This window comes from Paralichthys olivaceus, chromosome 17, assembly GCF_024713975.1.
Source record: "Paralichthys olivaceus isolate ysfri-2021 chromosome 17, ASM2471397v2, whole genome shotgun sequence".
Taxonomy (NCBI): domain Eukaryota; kingdom Metazoa; phylum Chordata; class Actinopteri; order Pleuronectiformes; family Paralichthyidae; genus Paralichthys; species Paralichthys olivaceus.
This window is the reverse complement of record NC_091109.1, coordinates 17524929-17550303: the sequence shown is the minus strand read 5'-3', so window position 1 is coordinate 17550303 and position 25375 is coordinate 17524929. Positions and strand designations below refer to the sequence as shown.

Here is a 25375-nt window from a genome sequence, read left to right as displayed (position 1 = left end):
CTCCAGGAGCCGAGAGGTTTCTCAAGAGCCACTAGCCGAAGAGGAGGTTTCCTGATGTGATGCTGACCCCTGGTGTCGATGAGGGGTTATCACAGCAGCGTAAACATCAAAACGTATTTTTGAAATGACGTTAATTGTCTGAACTAAATGAACGAAAACACGAGAACTGCACCTCTGAGCCCGATGGTGGATCGGACCAAGTCCAACCTCATCCAGTTTCAGAAATAATGATTCAAAACTTCAGTTTGTAAACTGACGATTTATTGACATTGAAATGACAAAGTTTAAAACGTCGTCACTGAGGTCCAGACCGAGTGGACCCAGACCGAGTGGACCCACATCAGTCCTGAAAGTGACGCAGTGTCCGTCTCACTGGATCAGCGTCTTCACATTTTACTTCATTTCCAGGATTTGTTTAAAAAGTATAATCAGTCTTTGAAGTTTTATTTTTACAATAAATACAAATAAACTGTAAAACGTCACAATGACTGACGAGGCGTTTCAACGTGACCTGATCGGCTCCAGCGTCTTGTTCAAAACAGATAAATATTAAAAACTCATTGAAATTGTCCTGAGCAGAAAAATGAAAAACACAAAGTGACTTGAGCTCAGACCTCGAGCTGCCACTGCTGCGTCAGTGACGCATCGCAGATCGCCATGGAAACATAACCTTTATGTCCAACTGGCTGAGCAACAGAGAGACACTGACCCACCGAGACCTGGTAGAGTCGGTTAGACTTCTACAGGAGAGAGAGAGAGAGAGGTGTCAGTTTATGAGGATGTGTGTGTGTGTGTGTGTGTGTGTGTGTGTGTGTGTGTGTGTGTGTCTCTCACCCCCAGGCTCCACTGTTGTGATCCTCCTGATCCATGACACTTCATCAGCCTCGGAGGATCAAAGGTTCTGATCTCGGACACGTCGAGACACAGCAGACCTGCGAGGATCAGCTGACTCTCCTCGTCATAGGTCCAGTCCTGAACACACACGTCACATGATGAAGCCAGGGTCAAAGGTCACAGGTCAAATGACCTGGCGGGTCGTTTTACTCAGTTTTCAAGGTGTGTATTAGTTGTCTGTGGTAATGTGGTCGACTCACCTGTTCGGGGTCACGGGGGTCACATGGCCGCAGGACTACGGCTCCGCCCTTTTGACTGACTCGACCTTGGGCCACGAGACAACGACTGGTTGCTAGGTTACGAAGCTGTAAGATGGCGTTTGATCAGTGTATGACTCGCATGATCAATAATCACACATGCATGATGAAGTTTCGTCACGTACCCGTCCTCTCTGCAGGACTTTGGGACGCCTCAGACCTTTGTTGATGAACAGTGGCGGCTGCTGCCTGTTGCCATTGGCGACAGCCTGCATCTCAGGGTAGATGGTGTCCAGGTACCAATGAAATGAGTGACACTGCAGCCGCTTCCTCAACGCCACGCGCTCACTGATTTCACCGTAACTGCGCTCGCGCAGCTCTGGACGCAGGGACAGATACTGCTCCTGATCGGACCACAAGGAAACAGGAAGTGAGGTTAGAAGATAATGCAGTTGCTTATTGGGTCACAGATCTGTGTGCGTGTTTACCTTGTACTCGTCCATCCATACATGCGCTAGCCGGAGAGAATTATGGGCCATGGTGTCTTGCCCCCCAGGTGAACCGTACGGCCGCCGCTTCCTGAAGATATGTCCGACCCTGGAGCAGGGGATGATGAGCAGCTGACCGCCGCACATCCAGATCTGAGCCACACAGTACGCAACCATTAGTCCGTGAATCTGTCACTCACCTGCAGCGCAACGACATGTGACTCAAGAGCTTGTGATGTCTCATGATGTCATCTTAGGTCTGTTTGGTAGAATGCAGACGTGACGTCAGCTGTCTGGAGCTCCTCGCCGCTGCCTCCAGGCTTAATGCTAAGCTAACATGTTAACTGTGAACAAAATCTTTACTGACCGTCCGTAAAACTCAGCTCTCACCCTGAAGGAGATTTCCAGGTTTTCTCCGCCCCAGATGTCCATGCCAGCATCATATTGGCCGAGCTCGTTGAAATACTTTCTGTTCATAGCGAATAAACCGCCAGCCATGGTGGGAGACCTGGGGGGGAGGGGCACCAGAGGTTAGGTATCAATTTAAATGAGCTGGTTACCTGTTTCATCAGCGGGTTAACAGCTGGTTACCTGATCGGACCTGTGGTGCCCTCGGGCCCATTGAGTTCTGAGGGGGGGACGGGGTCCCACTTGAAGTGCAGCCCCCAGTTGAAGCCGCCCCTGACGACGGGGGAGGGCGAGTAAGCGAGCGTGTCGGCTGAGATGATGTCGATCACGGGGCAGACGACGGTGTGACTGTCTTTCTGGATCGGGGCGAGCAGCGGCTGCAGCCACGCCTGGTTCACCTCGCAGTGACTGTCCAGGAAGACGAGCACCTCACCTGGACACAGACAGGTGAGTCATTTAGGCTACGGAGACTCGGCTGGGCTGTAGGACGTAGGATGTATAGTTTAAGGATGTAGGATGTACCAGTAGCATGTGAGGCTCCGATCATTCGTCCTCTGATGAGTCCTTCTCTCCTCTGGTTTCTCACCAGTTTCACTTTGCCCTGAAGCTCCTCCCTGACCAAACGATCCAGGTCGTTCTTCAGCTCGTCTGAACGACAACAACACAGATGTCAAGGTGGGTGTGTTAGGTTTGAAGGCTTTTATTGTGCAGGAAGTGTTGAAGGTGTTACCGAGCTCACTGTGGTCATCAACCAGGATGATCTCGTGCAGCAGGTAGGCCGGCGTTCGGTCTAGCACGCTGTGAACGGTCCTCAACAGGGCGGAGAACGCCTCGTTGAAGAAACAGATGACTACGCTGGCAGAGGGTAGAGCCAGAGGATAAACCTTATCCCGACACCTGCAGAGATTGATCATCGGTGATTGATCCGATCGGACAAGCTGAGCTGTGTTTCAACAAACTACTTTTAGTCCTCCTCCTGTATGAATGAAACATCATGTATGTGGAGTGTGACACAGCCTTATCAATCAATCAAACTTTATTTGTATAGCCCATATTCACAAATAACACACTTCTCTTCATAACAAGATGTGACATCATCTGTTCTTAACTCTCAACAAGAGGAACGTTCGGGACACACAGGACGTGGAATGGCTTGGTTTTCATTTCTGCGCCCGTGTTAACAGATCAGACCTCACACACCGGCTGCTGCTGCCGCTGCAGTTTCAATGCTCATCTTTATTATCTGTCCAATATTAGGAACAACTATCACAAAACCCTATTAACAGGAAACTGTAGACACCTCCGAGAGTCACATGTCTCGGACAGACACCAACAATGGATGCTGCGTGTAACTGAACACATCAACACAATGACAGTATTTACTACATGAGGAGAAACTGTTTTGTAACATTTGTGTGTCAATGTTTAGAGGATTAAAGTCTTACTGCGGGTCTCTGGTGTCGGGCAGCTCCCGGTGGTGACCCAGTCTGGTGGAGATTAGGACGTTGAAGGCGTGTCGGTGGTAACCAGTGTCCCTGACCTCCTGATCCGCCTCGTTAAATATCATCCCTGCAGGAAGACACAGGCCATAAGTTGATGTCAAGTCCCCAAAGTCCAACCACGTCCAGTCTGTGAACCTGAACCTGATCAATGAATAATTTCAGCACAGTATTTCAGTTTCCCAGCAGCCCCTGGACACAGAACAGCCTCTCACCCATCTCTGGTGACAGCTCCACTCCCCTATTGGCTGGCAGAAGACGATGCCCTGCCCTCCGCCCGACCAGGCCCCTGGTGATTGGCTGGCTGCGGTGCTGCAGAGGGGTCCTGCTGTCGCCGGGCTCCGCCCCCAGAGAGAAGTAGAGGAAGAGGAGGAAGGACCAAGTGGCTGAGGTGGCGAGGCAGCCATAACAGAAGTACCGCAGCGTAACACTGGCCATGGTGGCCGAGCGAGCATCGCCTTACATTACGCTGCTGTGAGAGAGAGAGAGAGAGGACAATACACCTGTTTGTTTCTTTATGACATTTGGGAAGTATCAACTGAATAATCAGGAAGTATCAACTGAATAATCAGGAAGTATCAACTGAAGTATCAGGAAGTATCAGGAAGTATCAGGAAGTATCAGGAGGTATCAACTGAATAATGCTCAAAACACTGAAATCACAAATCAGACATTGATGAATGATTCAAATATAAAATCTTTACTGATGAACATTGTAGAATTAGTTGAGAACAAAATGACGTAACAACGATCAGTGGAACTCAAACCATGAACCCGGTGAGGGGCAGATCCAACGTGTGTGACTTTCCGCTGATTCTCTCCTGAACTGGTTCATTCTAGTTTCAAACAGAAACATTCTCCACTCATTTATTTTAACGACGTTATAAAACCTGCTGATTCTTCTCTTGATCACCACTGACATGTTGAGTCAGGTTTTTCTTTACTTCAGGGATTTTGTGTCTCAGCTCACTGGCTGTAACTGATTCACTTTAAGATTCAAGATTGGACCTTAACTCTGAACCAAGAATCAAATGTCCTGTTTGACCTGGACTCAGTGGGTCACATGACACGAAGCCATTCAAACAGACTGGACTTAGTAAACTCCAGCAGTGGTGAACTACATCTATATTCAATTATTGAAGGTTAGGTTGAGGTTTAACACTTGAGGTTTAACACTTGAGGTTAAACTGATTGTGTAGAAAAGCAGAACAGAGGGTTAGGGTTAGAAACCCGGGAGTCTGAATCAAGCGCCGACGAAACCGCGTCCGATAATGGAACCCGCTTCCCAGCGATGATCGCTAGCTGAACAGAGGTGGAAGGTGAGAACCCAGATGTTTGAGTCTCAGGACAGATGTGTCACTCACGTCTCTGTTTGCTCAGCGGCACTCCGGCAGCGGACTCAACTCCGTCAGGTCGCGGGTGTTTCTGCTGTTAGCCTGCGGTTTCCAGTGGAGTTGTGACTGTAGCTGCTAATGCTAATGTTTACCGTCAGTGTGTCGTCGGTGGAGCTGCAGCACAGACGACATCAGACACGTCATTTCTGCTCCAGACTTTCACAATAAGACACACCACAGCAAGACAGGAACTGTCAAAATAAAATCAGAGACGATCACAAAGGAAATAAATGTTTTTAGCTGTTCGAGCTGAACTGATTATATGAACAGTTTATTAAGAGATAATCAGACTTTATAAACCTCTCATGTCATGTGGTTCTAGGATTGGTCAACAACAGGAGCCAATCACATGCTGTCGTGATGAACGGAGCTTGTTGATTGGTTCTTAATAAATGTCTCAGCCCACAGTTGACATCTGTTCAACAAAGTTTAGACTGTAACTAAAGATCAAAGACTGTAACTAAAGATCAAAGACTGTAACTAAAGACCAAAGACTTTAAATAAAGATCACATGATCATTTACAGTCAGAGTCTGTGCAGTAGTGATCGTGGGGTGGAGCCGAGGTATCAAAGACCCGCCCACACACACTCTCAATCAATCCTGAGTCAGTGTCAGCTGTCAATCATGATGTCTCCGCCTGTTTTTCTATCATCAATAACTGATTCAAACAGAACTGATCACAAACACTTGAACAAACATCAGAGAGAGAGAACGAGCTGAAACGACAGAAACATTTATTTAACGTCTACTTTGAGTTTTTTACTTTGGTTCATTTCCCATCTGCTAACACGGAGGAGGAGGGTTGATGATCTATACTGCAGCCAGACACCATTTTTATTTATAATCTCTGCTCAGTGCAGATGATTTGTTTGTCTTGTCACAGGCAGTCGCAGCTGACATCATGGGAACGCAACACACACACACACACACTCGCACGCACGCACACACACACACACACACACACACACACACACACACACACACACACACACACACTGGTTACCGGGGAAGTCTCAGATCAGATTCTATTTTCTTCATCGTTCCCTCCGACCCGGAACTGCTCCAAAAGAGAAAGGGGTGGGGTGGAGAGACATAGAAATAGACTGTCTATTTCTATGTCTGTCTTTTTCTCTCTCTCTCTCTCTCTGTGTCTCTGTCTCTCTGTCTCTCTCTCTCTGTCTCTCTGCACTGATCTGGTCACAACAACAGATCTGAACCTCAACATGTCTCTGCAGCTTCCTCCCTGCGTCATAGACTGTGGGACCGGGTGAGGACACACTGTGATGTCATGTGTATTTATCATCATGTATGTAGAGAGAGAGCAGGCCTGTGTGAGTGTGTCTGTGTGTGTCTGTGTGTAACCTGAAGTTACCTGATAACCATAAATCCTGCCTCATAGGACAGACCTCGGGTCTTGGACGCTCCTCTGTAAACAAACCCTCCCCATTTTAGACAAGTGGCTGTGATTGGCTCAATCTGTTTACTGATGGCAGGTACACCAAGATTGGCTACGCTGGAAACACAGAGCCGCAATTCATCATGCCATCATGTAAGAACCACGCAGTTACACACGTAATGCTCCCATGTCATATCTGTCATGTATGTTTACGTGTGTGTATGTGGGACCAGGCATCGCCATCAAAGAGTCGGCCAGCATAGGAGAACAGGCCCAGAGGAGACTTGTAGGAGGAGTCGATGACCTGGACTTCTATGTTGGAGACGAGGCTGTAGACAAACCCAACTATGCAACAAAGGTTAAAGAATCGTGCTATTTTTTCATCATGTGGTCTCAGGTTCTCCTTGGTTCTCAGGTTCTCCTCTGCTCTCATGTTCTGTTTAGTGGCCGATCCGTCATGGGATGGTGGAAGAATGGGATCTAATGGAGAAGTTTATGGAGCAGGTCATCTTCAAGTACCTTAGAGCAGAACCAGAGGACCACAGTTTCCTCATGGTGGGTAGATTGTTAAGGACAGTGTGGGGTTCTCCTTGTAGGTTCCACGGGTGCTGGAGGAGGTTGTTAATAAGGAGGGTTTAGAGATCCTTGATGCAGTCTAGTCAGGTGATTGAACAGGTTCCAGGGACATCCTGCCAATTAGAGACATCCTTGAGGAGGCTCCAGATGTTGGGAGGGTTTGGAGGAGGTTGTATCTGCCCTGGAGTAGGTTTAGAAGGTTTTAAGATCCTTATTGTGTGTGTGTTTAGACAGAGCCTCCTCTCAACACTCCAGAGAACAGAGAGTACCTGGCTGAGATCATGTTTGAGACCTTCAACATACCTGGACTCTACATCGCTGTACAGGTGAGACCCATGTTGTTGATCAGAATAATAGTCACAAGAAACATTTTCCAGGTAGATCTCAGAATGGTCCTTGAAATGGACCTTGAGGTCCTTGAGGAGGTTCCAGGCAGTGTAAAGAGTGTGTCCTTCTGTCAGGCAGTGCTTGCGTTAGCGGCATCCTGGACATCCCGGCAGGTCGGACAAAGAACTCTGACCGGCGTCGTTATCGACAGTGGAGATGGAGTCACACACACCATCCCTGTGGTCAGACATGATATCATTGTAAAATGTACTGGCTGTTGTTTTGAGCTTCTCTGCTCACTGATTGGTTGCTGTGTCTGTGACAGGCTGAAGGCTATGTGATTGGCAGCTGTATAAAACACATCCCCATCGCAGGGCGGGACATTACCTTTTTCATCCAACAGCTGCTCAGAGACAGAGAGGTGGGGATTCCCCCGGAGCAGTCGCTAGAGACCGCCAAGGCAGTTAAGGTAAACTCCTCCTCTGCTTATCTTCATCAACTCTTCTTCATTTAACAAAAAGATGCTCAGAAATCAAAATATGTCTCACTGTATTTTTTTGCCTCCATGCTGGTGACCCCTAGTGGCCAGAGGCAATATATTGGAATGGAATTTCTTCAAATTTGGTACAAATATTCAGGTGGACTCAAAGCTGACTGAAACTTGTGGTTGGTAGAGGCATACACCCGCAGGGCAGTAACTCTAGGTGTGTGCATTTGTCTGTGTGTAGGAGCGGTACTGTTACATCTGTCCAGACATTGTGAAGGAGTTCTCTAAGTACGATTGTGACCCGGGGAAATGGATCAAACAGTTCCATGGAGTAAATGCCGTCAGTCAGACCGGCTTCCACATCGACGTGGGCTATGAACGCTTCCTGGGCCCAGAGATATTCTTCCATCCTGAGGTAACTCTGTGTTTTCAGAGAAAAACTACAAGAAAAACAAAACAGAAAATGTAAAGGACCGAGACTAGAACCCAGAGGAACTCCACAGGTCAAAAGTGACATCATCAATGAGCTGATCATGTGGAAGGAGACAACTGGTTTACAAACTCATAAAGTGTGTTTTGCAGTTTGCTAACCCAGACTTCAAGCAGCCCATCTCTGATGTCGTGGATGAGGTCATTCAGAGTTGTCCAATCGATGTGAGGAGGCCGCTCTACAAGGTACCACAGATATGTTGTTGTTGTCAGATGTCTCACTCTACAGAACAATTTGAATCCCAGGTGTTTTGAACCAAAAGTGTGCCTGTGTCAGAACATCGTGTTGTCCGGAGGATCCACCATGTTCAGAGACTTTGGCCGGCGGCTGCAGAGAGACCTGAAGAGGGTGGTTGACGCCCGACTGAGACTGAGTGAAGAGCTGAGTGGAGGACGGATAAAGGTCAGAGACTAGAACACACAACAGGTGTTTCATCCTTCAAGTAAAAAACTGTCAAAACTAAAGTCAAACAAATGAAACCTACATCTCTGTCAAACATCTCCGTCCAGATGACAGAGATGACAGGCACATTTGTCATCTCTGCTCCTCCCCTGGTGATGTCCCCTGTTGTCGTTCACCTCAGCACATTAAGTCATGAGCTTGAATACGATGTTTGTCTCCTCTTTACTCTGCTGATGATTCATCACAGACTGGGACTCATCGACTCACTGGTTATTTTCATTTGCAGCCGAAGCCGATGGAGATTCAGGTTGTCACACATCACATGCAGCGTTACGCGGTCTGGTTTGGAGGCTCCATGTTGGCGTCAACGGTAATCACACACACACTCATACACACGCACACACAAACACACACACATACACACTTTAGTTCACAGGATTTCCTAATCCAGTTCTGAACCTGAAGCCGACTCTGATCTGTGACGTATGAACGTTGTGACGTCACCATGACGGAGCGAGGACCTGTCCTCACTGTCGGTCCTTACAAAGACAGATAACAGGAGCTCACATGTCTCACATGGTAAAATGTTAACTTCAGTAACAGTGTATTTGTTTGTTGATATTTGTTTTTCTTTGTTGTTGTGTTGTGTATTATTGTTTGCTTGTTGTTTGTGTTTGCAGCCAGAGTTTTTCCAGGCGTGTCACTCGAAGAAGGACTACGATGAGATTGGTCCGAGCATCTGTCGACACAACCCTGTGTTCGGCATCATGTCCTGATGCTGTTGGTAGCTTCAGAGTGCTAGTCTGTTAGCCCATTAGCCTGCTATATTATTAGCCTGTTTGGCCCTTGAGCCTGCTGCCCGATAGATAGCCAGCCTGTTAGCCTGTTAGCCTGCAGGCTCTGCAGCCTGCTGCCCTTGTTATGTGCCATCTGTTTGCCACTCTCCGTCCCTTGCCCCATTCATTTTTCTGCCCACTAAGCTACCAGACTGTTAGCATACTAGCTCAACCTCATCAGGCACAAGGAGGTCTGGAGCAAGTGAAGCACACACGGTTAGAAATCAGTGAAAAGTTTCCAGTCTTCACTCAGAGTGATGACAGACAAGAACGCGAGCTGACAGCACATCTGTTGCTGCAGTTTGAACCTCTGGATGAACACCGAAGAATTAAAGTGCAGCGGCTCTGAAACTGTTCACCAACAAAAAGCCAAGGAGGAATTTATTTTCTTGTTTCTGAAGTGAAGATGTTTGTCTCTTCGTCTCTTCACCTCTCAACTCCTTTCTTCCTTTGCAGGTGCACAGTTATCCTCCTGCTCTCAGTCTGTTTGTTAGCATGTTAGCTTTTGTCATTTACGTTTGATCACGCTGGGTCTCAGAGGAGAGTCCAGGTATATCTGTGACTGTTGCTGGTAGATCAGCAGCTGCTGTTCCGTCACATCTGTCATGAAGAAACTCTTCTGTTTAGCTGATTTGATTTGTTTTGAGTGTGTTTAACTTCCAGAAGTTACTGAATCACAAACTGAGTAACTGTGTGTGTGTTGATGAATCTTAATAATCATATATCATAACGTGTCTATATTTGTAAAGAAGGGTGGAACTATGGAGCTTTTGTTCTATCTTTGTTCAGGTGCGCAGTCTTTCAGTTTGAGAGCATGACTTGTTGAATTTATGTTCAGATTGTTTATTACTTTTCATCAAACCCTTGCCCTTGCACTCAAATAGCCCCTGTTTGGACTGTGCTCCAGCTTCAGCCCTTCTTTGCTTCAGCCGCTTTCTGTGCACTCTTCATGCAACAATCCTCTTAAAATTCCCCAACCAATAGAATGCCAGGTGTCGTGTTGACCACTGGTCAACCAATGAGATGAATAATATGATCCCTGCCTCATTTACTTCAGAGTGTCCTGTGCGGGCGGTTAAACTTTAACTGAGTTTATCCACTCCCGCCCTCCACGGCTTAATTATGTGGACTTCCCTTTGCTTTCTCTGTGACTGTTGGAAAATAAAGACAGTTATTGTATACACCACAATGCACAGCAAGCACACAGAAAGCAGCCCGAGTGCGTAGAAGGGCTGAAGCTGGAGCGCATGAAATCCGTGCCAGCAACAATATATCCGAATGCAAGCAAACAGTTTGAGCGGTAGCAGTGCAAATTGAAGTGCAAACAGGGGCTATTTGAGTGCAAGGGCAGGGTTTTGATGAAAAGTATTAAAACAATCTGAACATAAATTCAACAAGTCATGCTCTCAAACTGAAAGACCACGCTCTGAATAAAGATGGAACAAAAGCTCCATATGGAACAGGTCATAACGGAGCGTGGTGCATTCAGGTACAATCAGGTGGAATAAATTTTCATGTGGTTTTATTCGTAGTTACAGCATCTGTACTTCGGATTTTATTATGTCTTTATTTGCATTTGTTTCAGCACAATGTAAAGATTTGGAACTTGCTTAACTGACTTGGAAATTGTGGATCCTGACTGGAGACAAATCGTTACTCTGGACTTATTGTTTTTAACTCAGGACTTGTCATCATGTCTCCAGACTTGTTGGGCTCAGTGTTTGCGTTAAGGAGCTGATAAATGTAGTGATTATCACATGATCAGAGGTTTGGACCACAGTCTCTGAGCAGCTGAGAACCACCCAGTGTATAAACGAGCCGACAGAGGTTTAGCTTTATTTTGACGTCCGTGCTGCTGCAGTGATCGGATGAATGCTAACGGTCTGTGGATTGATACTGAGCAACTGTCAATAAACACTCCACCTCCAACACGACTGCTGTCTGCTTCCAGGTAGTGACGCAAATATAACGTAGAAAACAAGGAAGTATTCTGCACCTTTCATTGGTCAGTGCTCCTCAGCAGAGACATGCCATATTGTCACCAGGTCTATGTCACAAAGATGCTGACCAGGTGACATCAGCAGGAAGTGACATCCACAGGAACCACAGCCAGTGTGATGTGACTCTCGCTGGAGTGAACATCACTCATGTTCACGCTCATTTTTTAAATCATCATGTTATCAGGCCATCATGTGAAATACCAAGAGCGAGACAAAATGTGTATGTAAGTGTTTATGTAAGTGTGTGTGCTCCCAAACAGCACACAGACTTACATACGAAGGCCCCGGGCCCCGTGTTGACGTGAAGCAGTGACCCACAGAGTTTCTCTGGTCACAGCTGCTTCATGATCAGAGCTGAAGCTGCAGTTGGTTTGTATCGAGTTTTTGTTTCCTCAGTTTTTGTTTCCTCAGGTTAACTAATAAACCTTCTTCAGTTATCAGGACCTGATCAGTACATGAAGTCACTGAGTGTTTGATTCCACAGTTTATGAGACTCATTTAAACATCATGAAACAAGTCGTCCACATAATGTGTGAACTGACCACAGCACTGACCACAGCACTGACCACAGCACTGACCACAGCACTGACCCGGGCCACCCTGGACACTGTTGAGCAGCAGACCTTGCAGCTCCTCCTTGTTTTTACATAGTTTGACCATAAATACGTTTTACGATGACGTCACTTTACTTCTACATTTAGTTTTTATCCTCGACGAGTCAGACGCGGTTTTTAACCTGGTGCACTTCGTCCTGTGGTTTTTGCTCAGCGTGTGTTACAAGTAGTACCGTGTACTCAAATAAATACCAGTACTATACAGTATGAATCTTCTGCTCCTGCAAATATTTCAAAATAAAAAATGGATTCGGTCAAAGTAAACGCAGGAGGGCTTTTATTTTGAAAACGGGTCTAGAGCAGCAGGTGTGTCAGGTCTCATCTGTTAACATGGAGGCGGACCGGAAACCTCCGCTCACTGCGCTGCTATTACTGACGTTACGGTAACGTCTCAGTCATTTACGGTAGAACAGGAACAGGAAATGACGTAGCTCACACAGACGGAAGAAGAGAAGAAGAAGTTCACGTTGAAATGAGTGAAAGCGGCGCTCAGGTTAGAATACGTTACTTTACGTTACTTTACGTTACATTGAAGTAAGTAATCTGAGTAATTGTGTTGAAGTACCGCCCAGTTTTATTTAACGGTCTGTCACGTGTTTTCTGATTCACCATACAAGTCTGAAATACTTTCAAAGTAAAAGTCGGGAACGATCCGCAGCTTTCATGTGCTGATAAAGAATCGCCAGGTTTCTACTGAAGAACTGGAAGTGAGAGTATCAGAGTACAAGTAGTGAGAGTAACAGAGTACAAGTAGTGAGAGTATCAGAGTACAAGTAGTGAGAGTAACCGAGTACAAGTAGTGAGAGTATCAGAGTACAAGTAGTGAGAGTAACAGAGTACAAGTAGTGGGAGTATCTATCAGAGTACAAGAAGTGAGAGTAACAGAGTACAAGTAGTGAGAGTATCTATCAGAGTACAAGAAGTGAGAGTAACAGAGTACAAGTAGTGAGAGTATCAGAGTACAAGTAGTGAGAGTATCAGAGTACAAGTAGTGAGAGTAACAGAGTACAAGTAGTGGGAGTATCTATCAGAGTACAAGAAGTGAGAGTAACAGAGTACAAGTAGTGAGAGTATCTATCAGAGTACAAGAAGTGAGAGTAACAGAGTACAAGTAGTGAGAGTATCAGAGTACAAGTAGTGAGAGTATCAGAGTAGTGAGAGTATCAGAGTACAAGTAGTGAGAGTATCAGAGTACAAGTAGTGAGAGTAACAGAGTACAAGTAGTGAGAGTATTAGAGTACAAGTAGTGAGAGTATCAGAGTACAAGTAGTGAGAGTAACAGAGTACAAGTAGTGAGAGTAACAGAGTACAAGTAGTGAGAGTATCAGAGTACAAGTAGTGAGAGTAACAGAGTACAAGTAGTGAGAGTATCAGAGTACAAGTAGTGAGAGTATCAGAGTATCAGAGTACAAGTAGTGAGAGTAACAGAGTACAAGTAGTGAGACTATCAGAGTACAAGTAGTGAGAGTAACAGAGTACAAGTAGTGAGAGTAACAGAGTACAAGTAGTGAGAGTATCAGAGTACAAGTAGTGAGAGTAACCAAGTACAAGTAGTGAGAGTATCAGAGTACAAGTAGTGAGAGTAACAGAGTACAAGTAGTGAGAGTATCAGAGTACAAGTAGTGAGAGTAACAGAGTACAAGTAGTGAGAGTATCAGAGTACAAGTAGTGAGAGTATCAGAGTACAAGTAGTGAGAGTAACAGAGTACAAGTAGTGAGAGTAACAGAGTACAAGTAGTGAGAGTAATAGAGTACAAGTAGTGAGAGTATCAGAGTACAAGTAGTGAGAGTAACAGAGTATGAGTAGTAACATAGAGTACAAGTAGTGAGAGTAATAGAGTACAAGCAGTGAGAGTAACAGAGTAAGAGTATGAGTAGTAACATAGAGTACAAGTAGTGAGAGTAACAGAGTACAAGCAGTGAGAGTAACAGAGTAATAGAGTATGAGTAGTAACGTAGAGTACAAGTAGTGAGAGTAACAGAGTACAAGCAGTGAGAGTAACAGAGTAATAGAGTATGAGTAGTAACATAGAGTACAAGTAGTGAGAGTAACAGAGTAAGAGTAGTAACAGAGTACTAGTAGTAACAGTAAGAGGTGGCCCAGTCTATGTCCTGGTGCAGTGCATCAACATCAGAGTGATGTGTCACCGGGACTACAGGACCACAACGACCACCATCACCATTGTCTGCATTTATTACAAGAACTCAGTAATTCATTAATATATCTAGTCATGTTGTAGATCTATACATTGTTATTGTTATGGTCAGCCTTGATACTGATGGTGCCAAATTGTTACCGGTCTCTCTCTCTCCACCTCATCTCTCTCTTCTCTCCCCCGCTCTCCACCCATCTCTCCTTTCCTCCCCCCTTACTTTTCTTTCCTCACCCCAACCGGTCGAGGCAGATGACCGCCCACACTGAGCCTGGTTCTTCCAGAGGTGTCTCCCTGTTAATGAGGGAGTTTTTCCTCCACAGTCGCCTGTGCTTGCTCATTGTGGGAACTGTTGGGTTTCTCTATGTTAATATTGTTTTAAGGTCTTGACCTTTAAATGTAAAGTGCCTTGAGATAATGTAAATTATGAATTGGCGCTATATAAATTAAATTGAATTGAATTGAATTGAATGTGTGTCTCTGCAGCTGTTTGCACGTCTGGAGGCTCGTCGCAGTCTGAAAGAAATCGAACCTCGTCTGTTTCCTGAAGATGGCGGACCCGACCACGGTGAGTCATAGAACCTGAAACCACATGTCACGTGATCCTCATGAGATCATTCTGTGATCAACTTTGCTGTTGACATCGTATATGTTCCTCCCCTTCAGAGTCGTAACTAAACCTGAACACACCCATGAGACACACGTTGATAAGTGACATCACATCCTGAGGATGACATCGTCACGTCAACTCAGCTGCTTTTATTTTGATGATGTAATATCTTCCTGTTTTCAGGTGAGGTGGTGGAGCTGTATGGAACAGAGGGAACAGGTGAGTTTACTGCACAGGTAACAGCTGTGACTGCACTTCCTGTGGAGGGTGTGTGTTTTCCTGTGGAGGGTGTGTGTTTTACTGTGTGTGTGTGTGTTTTACTGTGTGTGTGTGTCCCAGGTAAGACGGAGCTGCTGTACCACCTGCTGTGTCGCTGTGTGTTGCCGAAGGCTGCTGGCGGACTGGAGGTTGACGTTGTGTTTGTGGACACTGACTACAGTCTGGACATGTTACGACTGGTCAGCATCATGGACAACAGACTGAACACAGGTACACACACACACACACACACACACACACATTCAAGCTCTAAGCTTCATTGTCTCTCTCTCTCCATGTGTGTCCAGCCCTCTCTACCAGCTCGCCCTCAGCCGAGTCAGATGAGGAGGCGCTGCGTTCGTGTCTGTCTCGCCTCCTGGTAGTCCACTGCTCCTCCTCCTCCCAGCTCCTCCTCACCCTGCACTTCCTGGAGAACTCCTTCTCATCTCGGCCTGGTCTGGCACTCCTCCTTTTTGACAGCATCTCGGCTTTCTATTGGCTGGATCGCTGTGAGGGAGGGGCCAGCTTTGCCAAGCAGGAGGAGAAGCTCAGCAAATGTTCAGAGCTGCTGGGCCGACTGCTCAGGTGGATATCCATCAATTAACGGTCCCTGGTCTGTTAGAGGGTTCTGCTGGTGCAATAGGTGGAGTCAGTGATTATTTTGGAAGTTGTAATGGTTCATAAGGAGGTTCTTCCCTGAGGGGGTTTTAGTGGCTCTTTGGTTGGATGGAGTGGTAATTAAGGAGGTTCTTCTGGTTGTCCAGTAAGAAGACACTGATCCTTCAGGGGTTCAATTGGATCCTTCAGGAGGTTCTGGCTGTGCAGTAAGAGGTTCTAGTGGTTAGGTTCTACAGGTAACCGAAGACGTGTTAAAGGTAATTAAGGAGGTTATTTGTCCTATCAGAGGATTTTACGGTCCAATCTGTCCAGCAGGTGGAAGCACCTCTCTAATTTTCTCAGTGACTGCAGAGGACGTTCTAAGGTGTTCTGGTCATCTCTCATGTAATTGTGTGGGTTGTGTTGCCACAGAAAGGCTTCTAATGTCTAATAAGAAGTTCTAGAGTTCCTTTACGATCCTTTACGTTCCTGTGGTTATTGTGAGGGTTCTAGTTGACAATGAGGGGTTATAGAGGTCTAAACTTTGAGGGTCTCAGGACTTAAAGAGGGTTGAAAGAACTGTGAGTAAATTTAGTTTTTCTAAATTCAAAATTTTAGGTGTTGGAAGAAATTGATATCTATTCTTTTTTTAAAGAACCTGTAAATACTTTGCAGCTTTTAGTCAGTTCCCACTGTGGTTCTTCCTCTCAGGGATTACAGAATCACTGTCTTTGCCACCTGCCACGCCACCAGGAGGAGCCACAGTCGACCCTCCTCGGACTCAGACAGACCATACCTCTGTCGCCCCTGGCAACGACTGGTGACCCACCGGCTGCTGTGCACACGACAGGAGGCTCCAAATAACGTGGCCACCACAGCAGGAAGCAGCGAGGAGCAGAGGAGGCGACAGGTCTTCACTGTCCACTGCACCTCCTGTGGGACCAAGGCTCCAAGGAGCAGCTCCTTCTACGTGACAGATGGAGGAGTGGAGTTCACCTGAGTTTCTCCTGTCTTTCATCAGTGGAGTTCAGAAGGGTTTGTAGAGAAGCAGGAGGAGTTGTATTGATTTTCTTCTCTGTTGAACTGATCGAACCTGTTTACTGAAACTGAACCTGTGACTCAACAAGATAATAGAATAAAAAAGAAAATACCTGATACTTGTTTCTGTTCTGGACGTTTGTAGTTGAACAACACCTCACACACACTCCTGACTTTTACTGTCACTTGTTTATGAAGATCATCTCAAGGAGGGTCCATGAGTTGGTTCTAGTAACTAGTAACACGTTCTAGATGTTCCAGGGGTCAGTGAAAAGGGTCCAGAGGTAAATAAGGTTCTAGAGATTGTAATGATATTTCCTGTGCTCATTTGGAGACTGCTGAGGACGATCCACAGGTCATTTAATAACTTGCTTCTTACAGTGGAGCCTCAGGGTCTTTGATACCAGGAGGTTCTGTGGAGGCTCAGCTCGTTTTTATGGACCTTCATGTTCCAGTGTGGTGATGAAAGTTCTAACAATGCTAAAGACTGTATTATTTAATAAGGATAATAATATATCTAATGACTGTGTATTAGTTAATAAAGATATTAATATATTGAATGACTGTGTATTAGTTAATAAAGATATTAATATATTTAATGACTGTGTATTAGTTAATAAAGATATTAATATATTGAATGACTGTGTATTAGTTAATAAAGATATTAATATATTTAATGACTGTGTATTAGTTAATAAAGATAAAGGTATAATGATGAATGATGATTTGTATTTTCATTATAATTATATATAATTTATATAAATAAACTCGATGTGGTCCCTGAGGGACTCCACCTCCAGCAGCAGTCCGGATCCTCGCGCGGCCATTCCGGGATTTCAGGTCTGATGACAGAGGCCGCCTCACCAGAGCAGCGCTGAACCAGATCCCTCCGCGGGGTCACACACTTTTTACACTACCACATAAACGGAGTGAGACGCGGATTCGGATAAAGCGACTCGCGTCAGACCGTCACCCGGAGGATCGTCGTGTTTACCGGCTGCAACAGATGAACTCTGCCCGGTAAACGGCTGAGCTCCGGGCGGCAGTGAGCGTTTCCACGGACCTACTTCTCCTGCTGGCGCTGACAGGCGGTGCTTCGGTCGCTCCCAAACATGGCCTCCATGACGGAGCGACCGCTTCAACTTTAATTTGCTCCAGTTTCCAGAGGAAAGAGTCGTTTTCTGTCTCCGCTGCTCGGGAATGTTCGCTCGGACTGTCTCATCATGGCGGAGCTGTGACGCAGGTGTGATCCGTCAGAGAAGTTCGCTGCTGCTGTGAACGCGTCGGTAGAAGTTGGAAAGCTGGAGAGGAAAAAGAGAATCGCATCAAACCAGTAAGGACGTGTTTTCTCCTCCTGTCGACACCTGAGCAGGTGAATCTCCCTCCGCGCGTCTCCCTCCGGCTCCTGCGTCAACCTGACCGTCAAAGTGCGGCTGAATTCGCGCAGAGGAGCCGGGATGCGCTCGTTTCTGGTGCGCGCTAACGGCTAGCCTTCTAGCTAATGCTAATGCTAACAGAGAGGTGATCAGTCAACTGGGCGGTCCGAGGAAGCTAACGGCTAACGGCTAACAGTGTTTCCGCAGCTCCGCTTCCTTCATTATTGATTATTGAACTGTGACCTGACGCTTCAGGTGAGTCTCTGACAGGTGACCTCTCCTCCCACCTGTCCTCGCGGATCCATTCTTTGATTATTGATCAGTAAAATGTTTGACCCGTGAACAGATGTGACATCAACACTTGAGACAAACGCAAACATCTGGAGGTTCGAACCGATCAGAACAGACGTGTGATTGATCAGCGACGTGACTGTAGTTATAACATGTGTTCCTGCTGTAATCACGTGTGTGTGTGTGTGTGTGTGTGTGTGTGTGTGTGTGTGTGTGGTTGTGTGTGTGTGTGTGTGTGGGGTTGTGTGTGTGTGTAGTTGTCTGTAGTTGTCCATGGTTGTGTGTAGTTGTCTGTAGTTGTGTGTGGTTGTCTGTAGTTGTGTGTGGTTGTCTGTAGTTGTGTGTGGTTGTGTGTAGTTGTGAGTGGTTGTCTGTACTTGTGTGTGGTTGTCTGTAGTTATCTGTAGTTGTGAGTGGTTGTCTGTAGTTGTGTGTAGTTGTCTGTAGTTGTGAGTGGTTGTCTGTAGTTGTGTGTAGTTGTCTGTAGTTGTCTGTAGTTGTGAGTGGTTGTCTGTAGTTGTGTGTGGTTGTGTGTAGTTGTCTGTAGTTGTGAGTGGTTGTCTGTAGTTGTGAGTGGTTGTCTGTAGTTGTCTGTAGTTGTGTGTAGTTGTCTGTAGTTGTCTGTAGTTGTGTGTGGTTGTCTGTAGTTGTCTGTAGTTGTGAGTGGTTGTCTGTAGTTGTGTGTAGTTGTCTGTAGTTGTGAGTGGTTGTCTGTAGTTGTGTGTAGTTGTCTGTAGTTGTGAGTGGTTGTCTGTAGTTGTGTGTGGTTGTCTGTAGTTGTCTGTAGTTGTGTGTAGTTGTCTGTAGTTGTCTGTAGTTGTGAGTGGTTGTCTGTAGTTGTGTGTAGTTGTCTGTAGTTGTCTGTAGTTGTGTCAGGTGCTGTGGATGTGATCATAGCAGATCAATCAGCTGCTGGGAGTTTGTGAGGAAGTGATGTGGATCCAGGACTCGTTCACACCTGGTTTGTCTCAGACCTTCAGACTGTTCAGTTTAGTCTGAACCTAAATATCAGGTGTGAAAGGATTTGAACTGGTGTGGAGTACTGTGGAGTACTGTGGAGTACTGTGGAGTACTGTGGTACTGTGGAGTACTGTGGTACTGTGGAGTACTGTGGAGTACTGTGGAGTACTGTGGTACTGTGGTACTGTGGAGTACTGTGGAACTGTGGAACTGTGGTACTGTGGAGTACTGTGGTACTGTGGTACTGTGGAGTACTGTGGAACTGTGGAACTGTGGTACTGTGGAGTACTGTGGAGTACTGTGGTACTGTGGAGTACTGTGGTACTGTGGAGTACTGTGGAACTGTGGAACTGTGGTACTGTGGTACTGTGGAGTACTGTGGAGTACTGTGGTACTGTGGAGTACTGTGGTACTGTGGTACTGTGGAACTGTGGTACTGTGGAGTACTGTGGAACTGTGGAGTACTGTGGAGTACTGTGGTACTGTGGAGTACTGTGGAACTGTGGAGTACTGTAGTACTGCACTTGAAGGTGCTGATGCTGCTAGTAATAGCATCATGGTGTTACCATGGCAACCAGACAAAGTACTTCATTCATCTTCTTCATTCCCACATAAAGACCACTCCCCCTCCAACTGACAACATGCCCCGTCAGACTCCGTCTACAAACCAATCAGAATCAAGAACAGGTAGACTCCGCCCACGTAGGTGATGATGACAGGACGTACGTGTGAGAAAAAACTCTTCAGTCTCTAAATTACAATGTGAATCTGAAACTAACAGATCAGATGAAACATGGACAAACATGAAGCTTCAGAGTCTCAGGTGTGATCACGTCCCGACAGATGTTCACCTCTGTTCCATCCCGTATCATTGCTGCTCTTCATCTTAGTGTCTAGTTTGAAAACATGAGAAATAGAAACTACTTTCAAGTTTTAAGTAAATTACTGCAACACATTCAGGAACGTCTGTGTTTCTGAGTTCCAAGTGTTTCTTATCGGTTGCTGTGCTTCACTGACACACACACACACACACACACACACACACACACACTGTAAAACACTGTAAGGATGGAACTAGTCACAGACGAGGATCGGAGCAGTGATGAGAGGATCAGGACCCACTCCCAGCAGCCCCTGGGCCTCATGCTGTTGCAGGTAGCAGTGCTGAGGGGGCATCAGGGTTTAAACCTTCACCATTAAAACTGCACATATCAGGATAAACAATCAATTGGACGATCAACAGAAAACTGAATAAAGGTCCCAGCTTTACTGTTAATATGGAAAATAATCTGCAGATGAATCAATAATGAAATAATAGTTGGAGATAGTTTCACATAGTTTCAAAATAACACAAAGAAACCAACACATCAAGACTACGGGGGTCAAAGGTCACTGATGTTTAGTGTTGACTGTGATTGGCTGGATGATCTGCTCGTGGGAATGATAGACAGGTTGTTACTGGGCCACTCGGCTGTATTTTACTGGACTCTGATTGATAGTGTTTCTTATCACGTGACTGTTCACACACACTGGTCATGTGATGTAAACAGGAAGTAAAGTGTCTCCTCTGCAGTTGGTTGCTTAGTAACAGAAACTCCTCTGATGGAGGAACGGTGATGTGAAAAGTCAGAGCAGGGATTTCTTTTCTCTGAGCGATGACGAGGTGGAACTGTGACTGACAGGAAGTGTTAGCGACGCTTTGTGTTCGCCGCTGGTAGTCGAGTCATGTGACTGATGAGAACCAATCAGAAGATGGAGAACTCCTGCAGGATCACTAATATTAATAACATAACATTCATTGTATTTGTTGTGTCTTTAGATTAGTTCAAATATAAACCCCTTCCTTTCCTTTTTCTGATTTTACACAGAATGCCATCTGAGGCTCAGTCTCAGGAGCCTCGTGACAGGGGACCACCCCCACCTGTCACACGGGCCGGACGCAGTGCTCAGCTGGCCAAAGCCGCCGCTACAAGCCTCTCTAGTGAGAGGCGGACCCGTGGGCGACCTCGGAAAGATGGGAGCGGTGGCCGCTCTGCTCCCCTGGCCCCTCCTGCTCCTCCTTCTCCACCCCCCAAATCAAGGAAGAAGTAAGTGAGACTGTGACGAGTTGTTAGACGCCACACAGAGCAGAGCTCAGACCGCCCGTCTCTTTCTGGAGCACAACTCAAAAATGATTTCTTATGTTTTTCTTCATAAAAATATTGATCAGGTTTTGAAGTGGTTTCAGCTCCTGATGAATCCTGTTCTAAAAACCTTTGACCAGTGATGGAGTCGACATTGTGTCCACACAAATTAATCTCCAACAAACTTGTGTGTTTCAGTGAATTGTCTCCGTTTATTGAATTAGGCTTTAAATTAAAAATAATTGATTCTGATGTTTCTGCCATGTCTGAGTTCACTGACCATGTGACCGACAGGTGAACACATGTGACCATGTGTTTCTCTCTTTTTCTCTCTCTCTCTCTCTCTGTGTGTGTGTGTTTGTGTGTGTGTCTGTGTGTGTGTCTGTGTGTGTGTTTGTGTGTGTGTCTGTGTGTGTGTGTGTGTGTGTCTGTGTGTGTGTCTGTGTGTGTGTAGGGGGCAGGGTCGAGGCCGAGCCCAGGTAGAGGATAAGGAGAGCATGGACGCCACAGAGAAGAAATCCCCCCACAAGACGGGTGTGTAAGAGGGTGTAGAAATCAAACACACCTTCATTACATGTGTGACACAGACTGCACCTGTGACGGGACTGCATGACCCGGTTTCATGTTGCGGTTCTGTGGTTCATGTTTGTATTTGTGGTTCACAGAGGTGATGGAGAAGACCACAGGACGCCGTCGATCCACCTCCAGGAGGAAATCTAACCCTGACCCCGACCCTGAACCAAGCCAAGAAAGGTTTAGTCCAGAGTCTAAGCTGGACCCTGATCCACCTGATCCTGACCCCACAATCCCAGTCTCCAGCCCAGAACCAGCTCACTGTACTGATGAGGACAGAACCAGCCCTGGTCCTCCTGCTAATCTCCCGACCTACAGTCCTGGACCAGCTCCCAGTCCTAGGGAAGAACCTCGACTCAGCCCCCTGCCCACTTCCCTGTCCCTGGACCACAGTCCGGTTCAGAGCCCCACCTCAACACCCAGACCAGCTCCTGATCTGGTGGAAGAGGACTGGCCTGGCCCAAGTCCAGGCCCCGCCCCCATAGAGGTGGACTGCAGTCCCTGCAGGGTTTCCACGGAGACAGAGGGGGGCGGGGCCAGTCCTGGGGTTAGTCCCATGGAGCAGAGTCCAGCTCCAAGTCTCTGCTCCAATCTCCCAGTGTCCCCCTGTCCCCAGCTGGAGGATGATGACTCGCTGTCCCTGATGTTCCAACGCTCTCTTTCAGAGGACTCTGGGGGCTCGCCCAACCCCAGCCTGGGACACAGCAAAAAATGGTGAGACGGTGTGTGTGTGTCTGTGAGTAAACCGTTTGTATTTATGATCTTTTCTAGTCTTGATGTCACTCAAAGCTCTTTACAGTTTGCCATTCACCCATTCACACACATTCATACAGTGCAACTATTAGCAGCACCTTTTGGTTCTATGAGGGGCAATTCAGTGTTCAGCATCTTGCCCAAGGACACTTCGGCATGCCGATGGGGAAGACTGGGGAGCTCTGAACACACTCTCTCTCTCCCTGTGTAAACGTTGTCTCTTGCCCAACAGTCTGAAGCAGTGTGCCTTCTGTTACCATTACGACAAGCCTCCTCTGGGCCAGGGCCGCCTGGTGGTGTTCGGCCCAACGCCTGGCTACATCCCCCTCCACATCCTAAACCGCCGCGCGTCCTCTGACCGTGACAGCGACTGCCACGACCATTGCTACCGTGGCAGCCAGGCCCCGCCCATGTGAGTAACCTCACTTCCTGTTCATATACTTTAAAACTAAAGTCACACCACCTACATAAGAATTGACATTCCCATAATAATTTGTGTGTGCGTGTTTGTGTGTATGTAGGTGCAGCAGTCCGGAGCAGGGTGGTGAGTACATTCATATTATAAACACCTGAAAACAGATGTCACATGACCATTCATGTAGACTGGTCATGTAGTATAAACAGGAAGCAGACTGTCAACCTTGGAGTTGGTTGCTTAGTTACAGAAAATACTACGAGCGAAACATTGACGTGATGGAGTTAAAGTGAGGAGCATGTTACCAGTCAGTTCAGATAGCATATGATGTCATAGGTGTGTGACATCATAAGTATGTTGTGTAGATATGTGAAATGACCTGTGACTGCTGCAGTGATGTCAGTGGCTCACGTTGTGTTGATGTGTTGTTGTTTCAGAGTCTTCCTCAGAGTTTGTGGAGCAGCTTGGACCCATCGGCCTTCCACATGACATCAACGTCCAATCACTGTTCGACCCCACAGGTACAGAAAGTTACAGGCTCCTCATCTTCTCCACCTGTGAGTGTGTTTCGTTTTGCAAACCTGTGTGTGTGTGTACACAGGTCAGTGCTGTGCTCACCTGCAGTGTGCAGCTTGGTCAGAGGGGGTGTGTCGAGGCGAGGGCCAATCACTGCTCTATGTGGACAAAGCCATCGACTCAGGAAGCACTCAGGTCATTTTCTATCTGATCAATATCTGCACAACAAAGAGGAAAACAGCCTCATTAAGCCCCTCCTCCTCTCTCACCTATCCAGGTGTGTGCGTTCTGCCGTCGGCTCGGGGCGTCGCTGCGTTGTCGGGAAACAAACTGTGGGCGGAGCTACCACTTCCCCTGTGCTGCTGCTGCTGGGGCTCATCAGGACTGGAACGAGAGACACACACTGTGTACCAGACACAGACAAACAGGTACACACGGTGCACAAGACAGACACACACTGTTGTTTGTGGAAAAAAAGCTGGTGTGTGATGACACCACTGTGACCAGTGACATGAGGTTTGGTAGAGTGTGATTGGTCGACAGTTGGCATGAGGAGACAAGCTGATGTGGATGGAAATGAAAGTTACTTACTGTTCAGAGTCCCCTGACGGTAAACCAACATTACCCAGCATCACTTGCAGCTCTTTTGAGCTCCTCTTCTTCTTTGGTGGTGTAACAGCAGCGACTAGAGCATCAGCTCCACCTGCTGGTCATCATCAGCTGCTCAGGAGGAAATGGTTATATTTTTACAAAATCCCAACTTTTCTCTCTCCAGTCTCTTCGCAGTGTGTGTCGTGTTTGGGTTCCGGTGATGTCAGCGGTCTGTTGATGTGTTGCTGCTGTGGTAACTGTTACCACGGCAGCTGCCTGGATCCCCCTCTGGTCCCCTCCCACCTGTGCCGGGTCGGCTGGCATTGTCCTGAGTGTCGAGTGTGTCAGAGCTGCAGGTAACACACCATCAGTTCTGTCCAGACTCATGATGTCACAGTGAAGGTGACCTTTAACCTTCTGAGTATAAAATGTCATCACTTAATCATTTTATCTTGGTAGATATACATCTGTTTTTTCATGATTAGCCTATGAATTTATGAGTTATGGACGAATAAGTGAGGTCACAGTGGCCTTGACCTTTGACACCAAAACATAATAAATTTATCTCTGAGTCAAAGTGAATGATTTGAACCAAATTTGAAGAAAGTCCTTTAAGGTTTCAGTGAGATATAAACAACAACATACTATAAACCCTGTACCCCCCCAACCCCCACCCTGTGTTAGGTTGCAAGGCGATAATGGTGTGTTGCTGGTGTGTGAGCGCTGTGATAAAGCTTATCACAAACACTGTCTCACACCACCTCTGGATCACACACCGAGCACTAGCTGGAGCTGCAAGGTAAGATAAACCAACACACACACAAAGGTGTCAGTATTGATCTTCGGACCCATTTGATATCAGAACCTCTATTTTTTCCAGAATTGCAGAATCTGCCGTCACTGTGGTGTGATGTCATCAGGTCAGTGGGCCAATCACCCGTTTTTGTGCGAGTCATGTGACCCAGCCCTGCCCTGCCCTCTCTGTGGCCACACGCCTGACCTTTACACACCTGAGGAGTACCTCACCTGTACCTGCTGCTATAGGTATACACAGACACACACACAATTATTTGAAAAGTTAACACTTCCTGTAACTACTTCACTCACCTGTA

The 25375-nt window shown here is 46.6% G+C and overlaps 3 protein-coding genes and 1 long non-coding RNA gene across 26 annotated transcripts in view; 3 read left to right on the top strand and 1 right to left on the bottom strand.

Moving 5' to 3' along the window:
* LOC138405243 (uncharacterized) overlaps nucleotides 1-526 on the top strand; it is a 6858-nt gene extending 6332 nt beyond the window's left edge. The window contains exon 2 of the long non-coding RNA XR_011238926.1: nucleotides 1-526. This exon is cut by the window's left edge and continues 372 nt beyond it. This is a non-coding gene — a long non-coding RNA (uncharacterized lncRNA).
* Nucleotides 240-3924, bottom strand: galnt11 (UDP-N-acetyl-alpha-D-galactosamine:polypeptide N-acetylgalactosaminyltransferase 11 (GalNAc-T11)). Of its 2 annotated transcripts, XM_069512338.1 has the most exons (11): nucleotides 3702-3924; nucleotides 3433-3556; nucleotides 2718-2884; nucleotides 2510-2635; nucleotides 2171-2420; nucleotides 1970-2087; nucleotides 1580-1732; nucleotides 1277-1495; nucleotides 1095-1199; nucleotides 835-972; nucleotides 240-740 (listed from the first exon to the last, which is right to left on the bottom strand). In XM_069512338.1, exons 1-11 carry the CDS (start codon nucleotides 3922-3924, stop codon nucleotides 609-611), a joined length of 1755 nt encoding a protein of 584 aa, XP_069368439.1. In that variant the 3' UTR covers nucleotides 240-608. The 2 variants fall into 2 exon arrangements, with proteins under 2 accessions (XP_069368439.1, XP_069368440.1); XM_069512339.1 differs by lacking the exon at nucleotides 3702-3924 and having other exon boundaries at nucleotides 2718-2963.
* On the top strand, nucleotides 2295-16782 carry LOC109647634 (actin-related protein 3B-like). 13 transcript variants are annotated; one of them, XM_069512304.1, is made up of 17 exons: nucleotides 2295-2434; nucleotides 2577-2662; nucleotides 6375-6430; nucleotides 6511-6635; nucleotides 6722-6832; nucleotides 7084-7179; nucleotides 7315-7422; nucleotides 7506-7649; nucleotides 7909-8082; nucleotides 8250-8342; nucleotides 8434-8559; nucleotides 8846-8929; nucleotides 14649-14730; nucleotides 14956-14991; nucleotides 15112-15261; nucleotides 15339-15615; nucleotides 16339-16782. In XM_069512304.1, exons 2-17 carry the CDS (start codon nucleotides 2655-2657, stop codon nucleotides 16625-16627), a joined length of 1959 nt encoding a protein of 652 aa, XP_069368405.1. In that variant the 5' UTR covers nucleotides 2295-2434; nucleotides 2577-2654; the 3' UTR covers nucleotides 16628-16782. The 13 variants fall into 13 exon arrangements, with proteins under 13 accessions (XP_069368405.1, XP_069368410.1, XP_069368413.1 ...); XM_069512301.1 differs by lacking the exons at nucleotides 2295-2434; nucleotides 2577-2662 and adding exons at nucleotides 5443-6148; nucleotides 6281-6292; XM_069512309.1 differs by lacking the exon at nucleotides 6375-6430.
* A 435-nt stretch (nucleotides 16783-17217) lies between these two features.
* LOC109647491 (histone-lysine N-methyltransferase 2C-like) overlaps nucleotides 17218-25375 on the top strand; it is a 43347-nt gene continuing 35189 nt past the window's right edge. For 9 of the 10 annotated variants that reach the window (XM_069512126.1, XM_069512123.1, XM_069512128.1 and 6 more), the window contains exons 1-12: nucleotides 17218-17998; nucleotides 21161-21379; nucleotides 21870-21949; nucleotides 22081-22702; nucleotides 22974-23153; nucleotides 23263-23285; nucleotides 23594-23677; nucleotides 23758-23867; nucleotides 23950-24100; nucleotides 24448-24619; nucleotides 24948-25062; nucleotides 25144-25307. In XM_069512126.1, the coding sequence (XP_069368227.1) occupies nucleotides 21162-21379; nucleotides 21870-21949; nucleotides 22081-22702; nucleotides 22974-23153; nucleotides 23263-23285; nucleotides 23594-23677; nucleotides 23758-23867; nucleotides 23950-24100; nucleotides 24448-24619; nucleotides 24948-25062; nucleotides 25144-25307 (1919 nt within the window). In that variant the 5' untranslated portion in view covers nucleotides 17218-17998; nucleotide 21161. Of the gene's footprint in view, nucleotides 18297-21160; nucleotides 21380-21869; nucleotides 21950-22080; nucleotides 22703-22973; nucleotides 23154-23262; nucleotides 23286-23593; nucleotides 23678-23757; nucleotides 23868-23949; nucleotides 24101-24447; nucleotides 24620-24947; nucleotides 25063-25143; nucleotides 25308-25375 lie in introns of all 10 variants that reach the window. The other variant, XM_069512120.1, reaches the window with a different exon arrangement.

Coding starts and splice junctions, on each gene's coding strand:
- galnt11 (XM_069512338.1), bottom strand. CDS start 3,924: ATGGCCAGTGTTACGCTGCGGTACTTCTGTTATGGCTGCCTCGCCACC. Junction 2,421..2,509: donor CGGAGCCTCACATGCTACTG/GTACATCCTACA, acceptor GTCTGTGTCCAG/GTGAGGTGCTCGTCTTCCTG. Junction 1,496..1,579: donor TATGGATGGACGAGTACAAG/GTAAACACGCAC, acceptor TGGTCCGATCAG/GAGCAGTATCTGTCCCTGCG.
- LOC109647634 (XM_069512301.1), top strand. CDS start 5,742: ATGATTTGTTTGTCTTGTCACAGGCAGTCGCAGCTGACATCATGGGAA. Junction 14,731..14,955: donor AGATGGCGGACCCGACCACG/GTGAGTCATAGA, acceptor TCCTGTTTTCAG/GTGAGGTGGTGGAGCTGTAT. Junction 15,616..16,338: donor CTGCTGGGCCGACTGCTCAG/GTGGATATCCAT, acceptor TCTTCCTCTCAG/GGATTACAGAATCACTGTCT.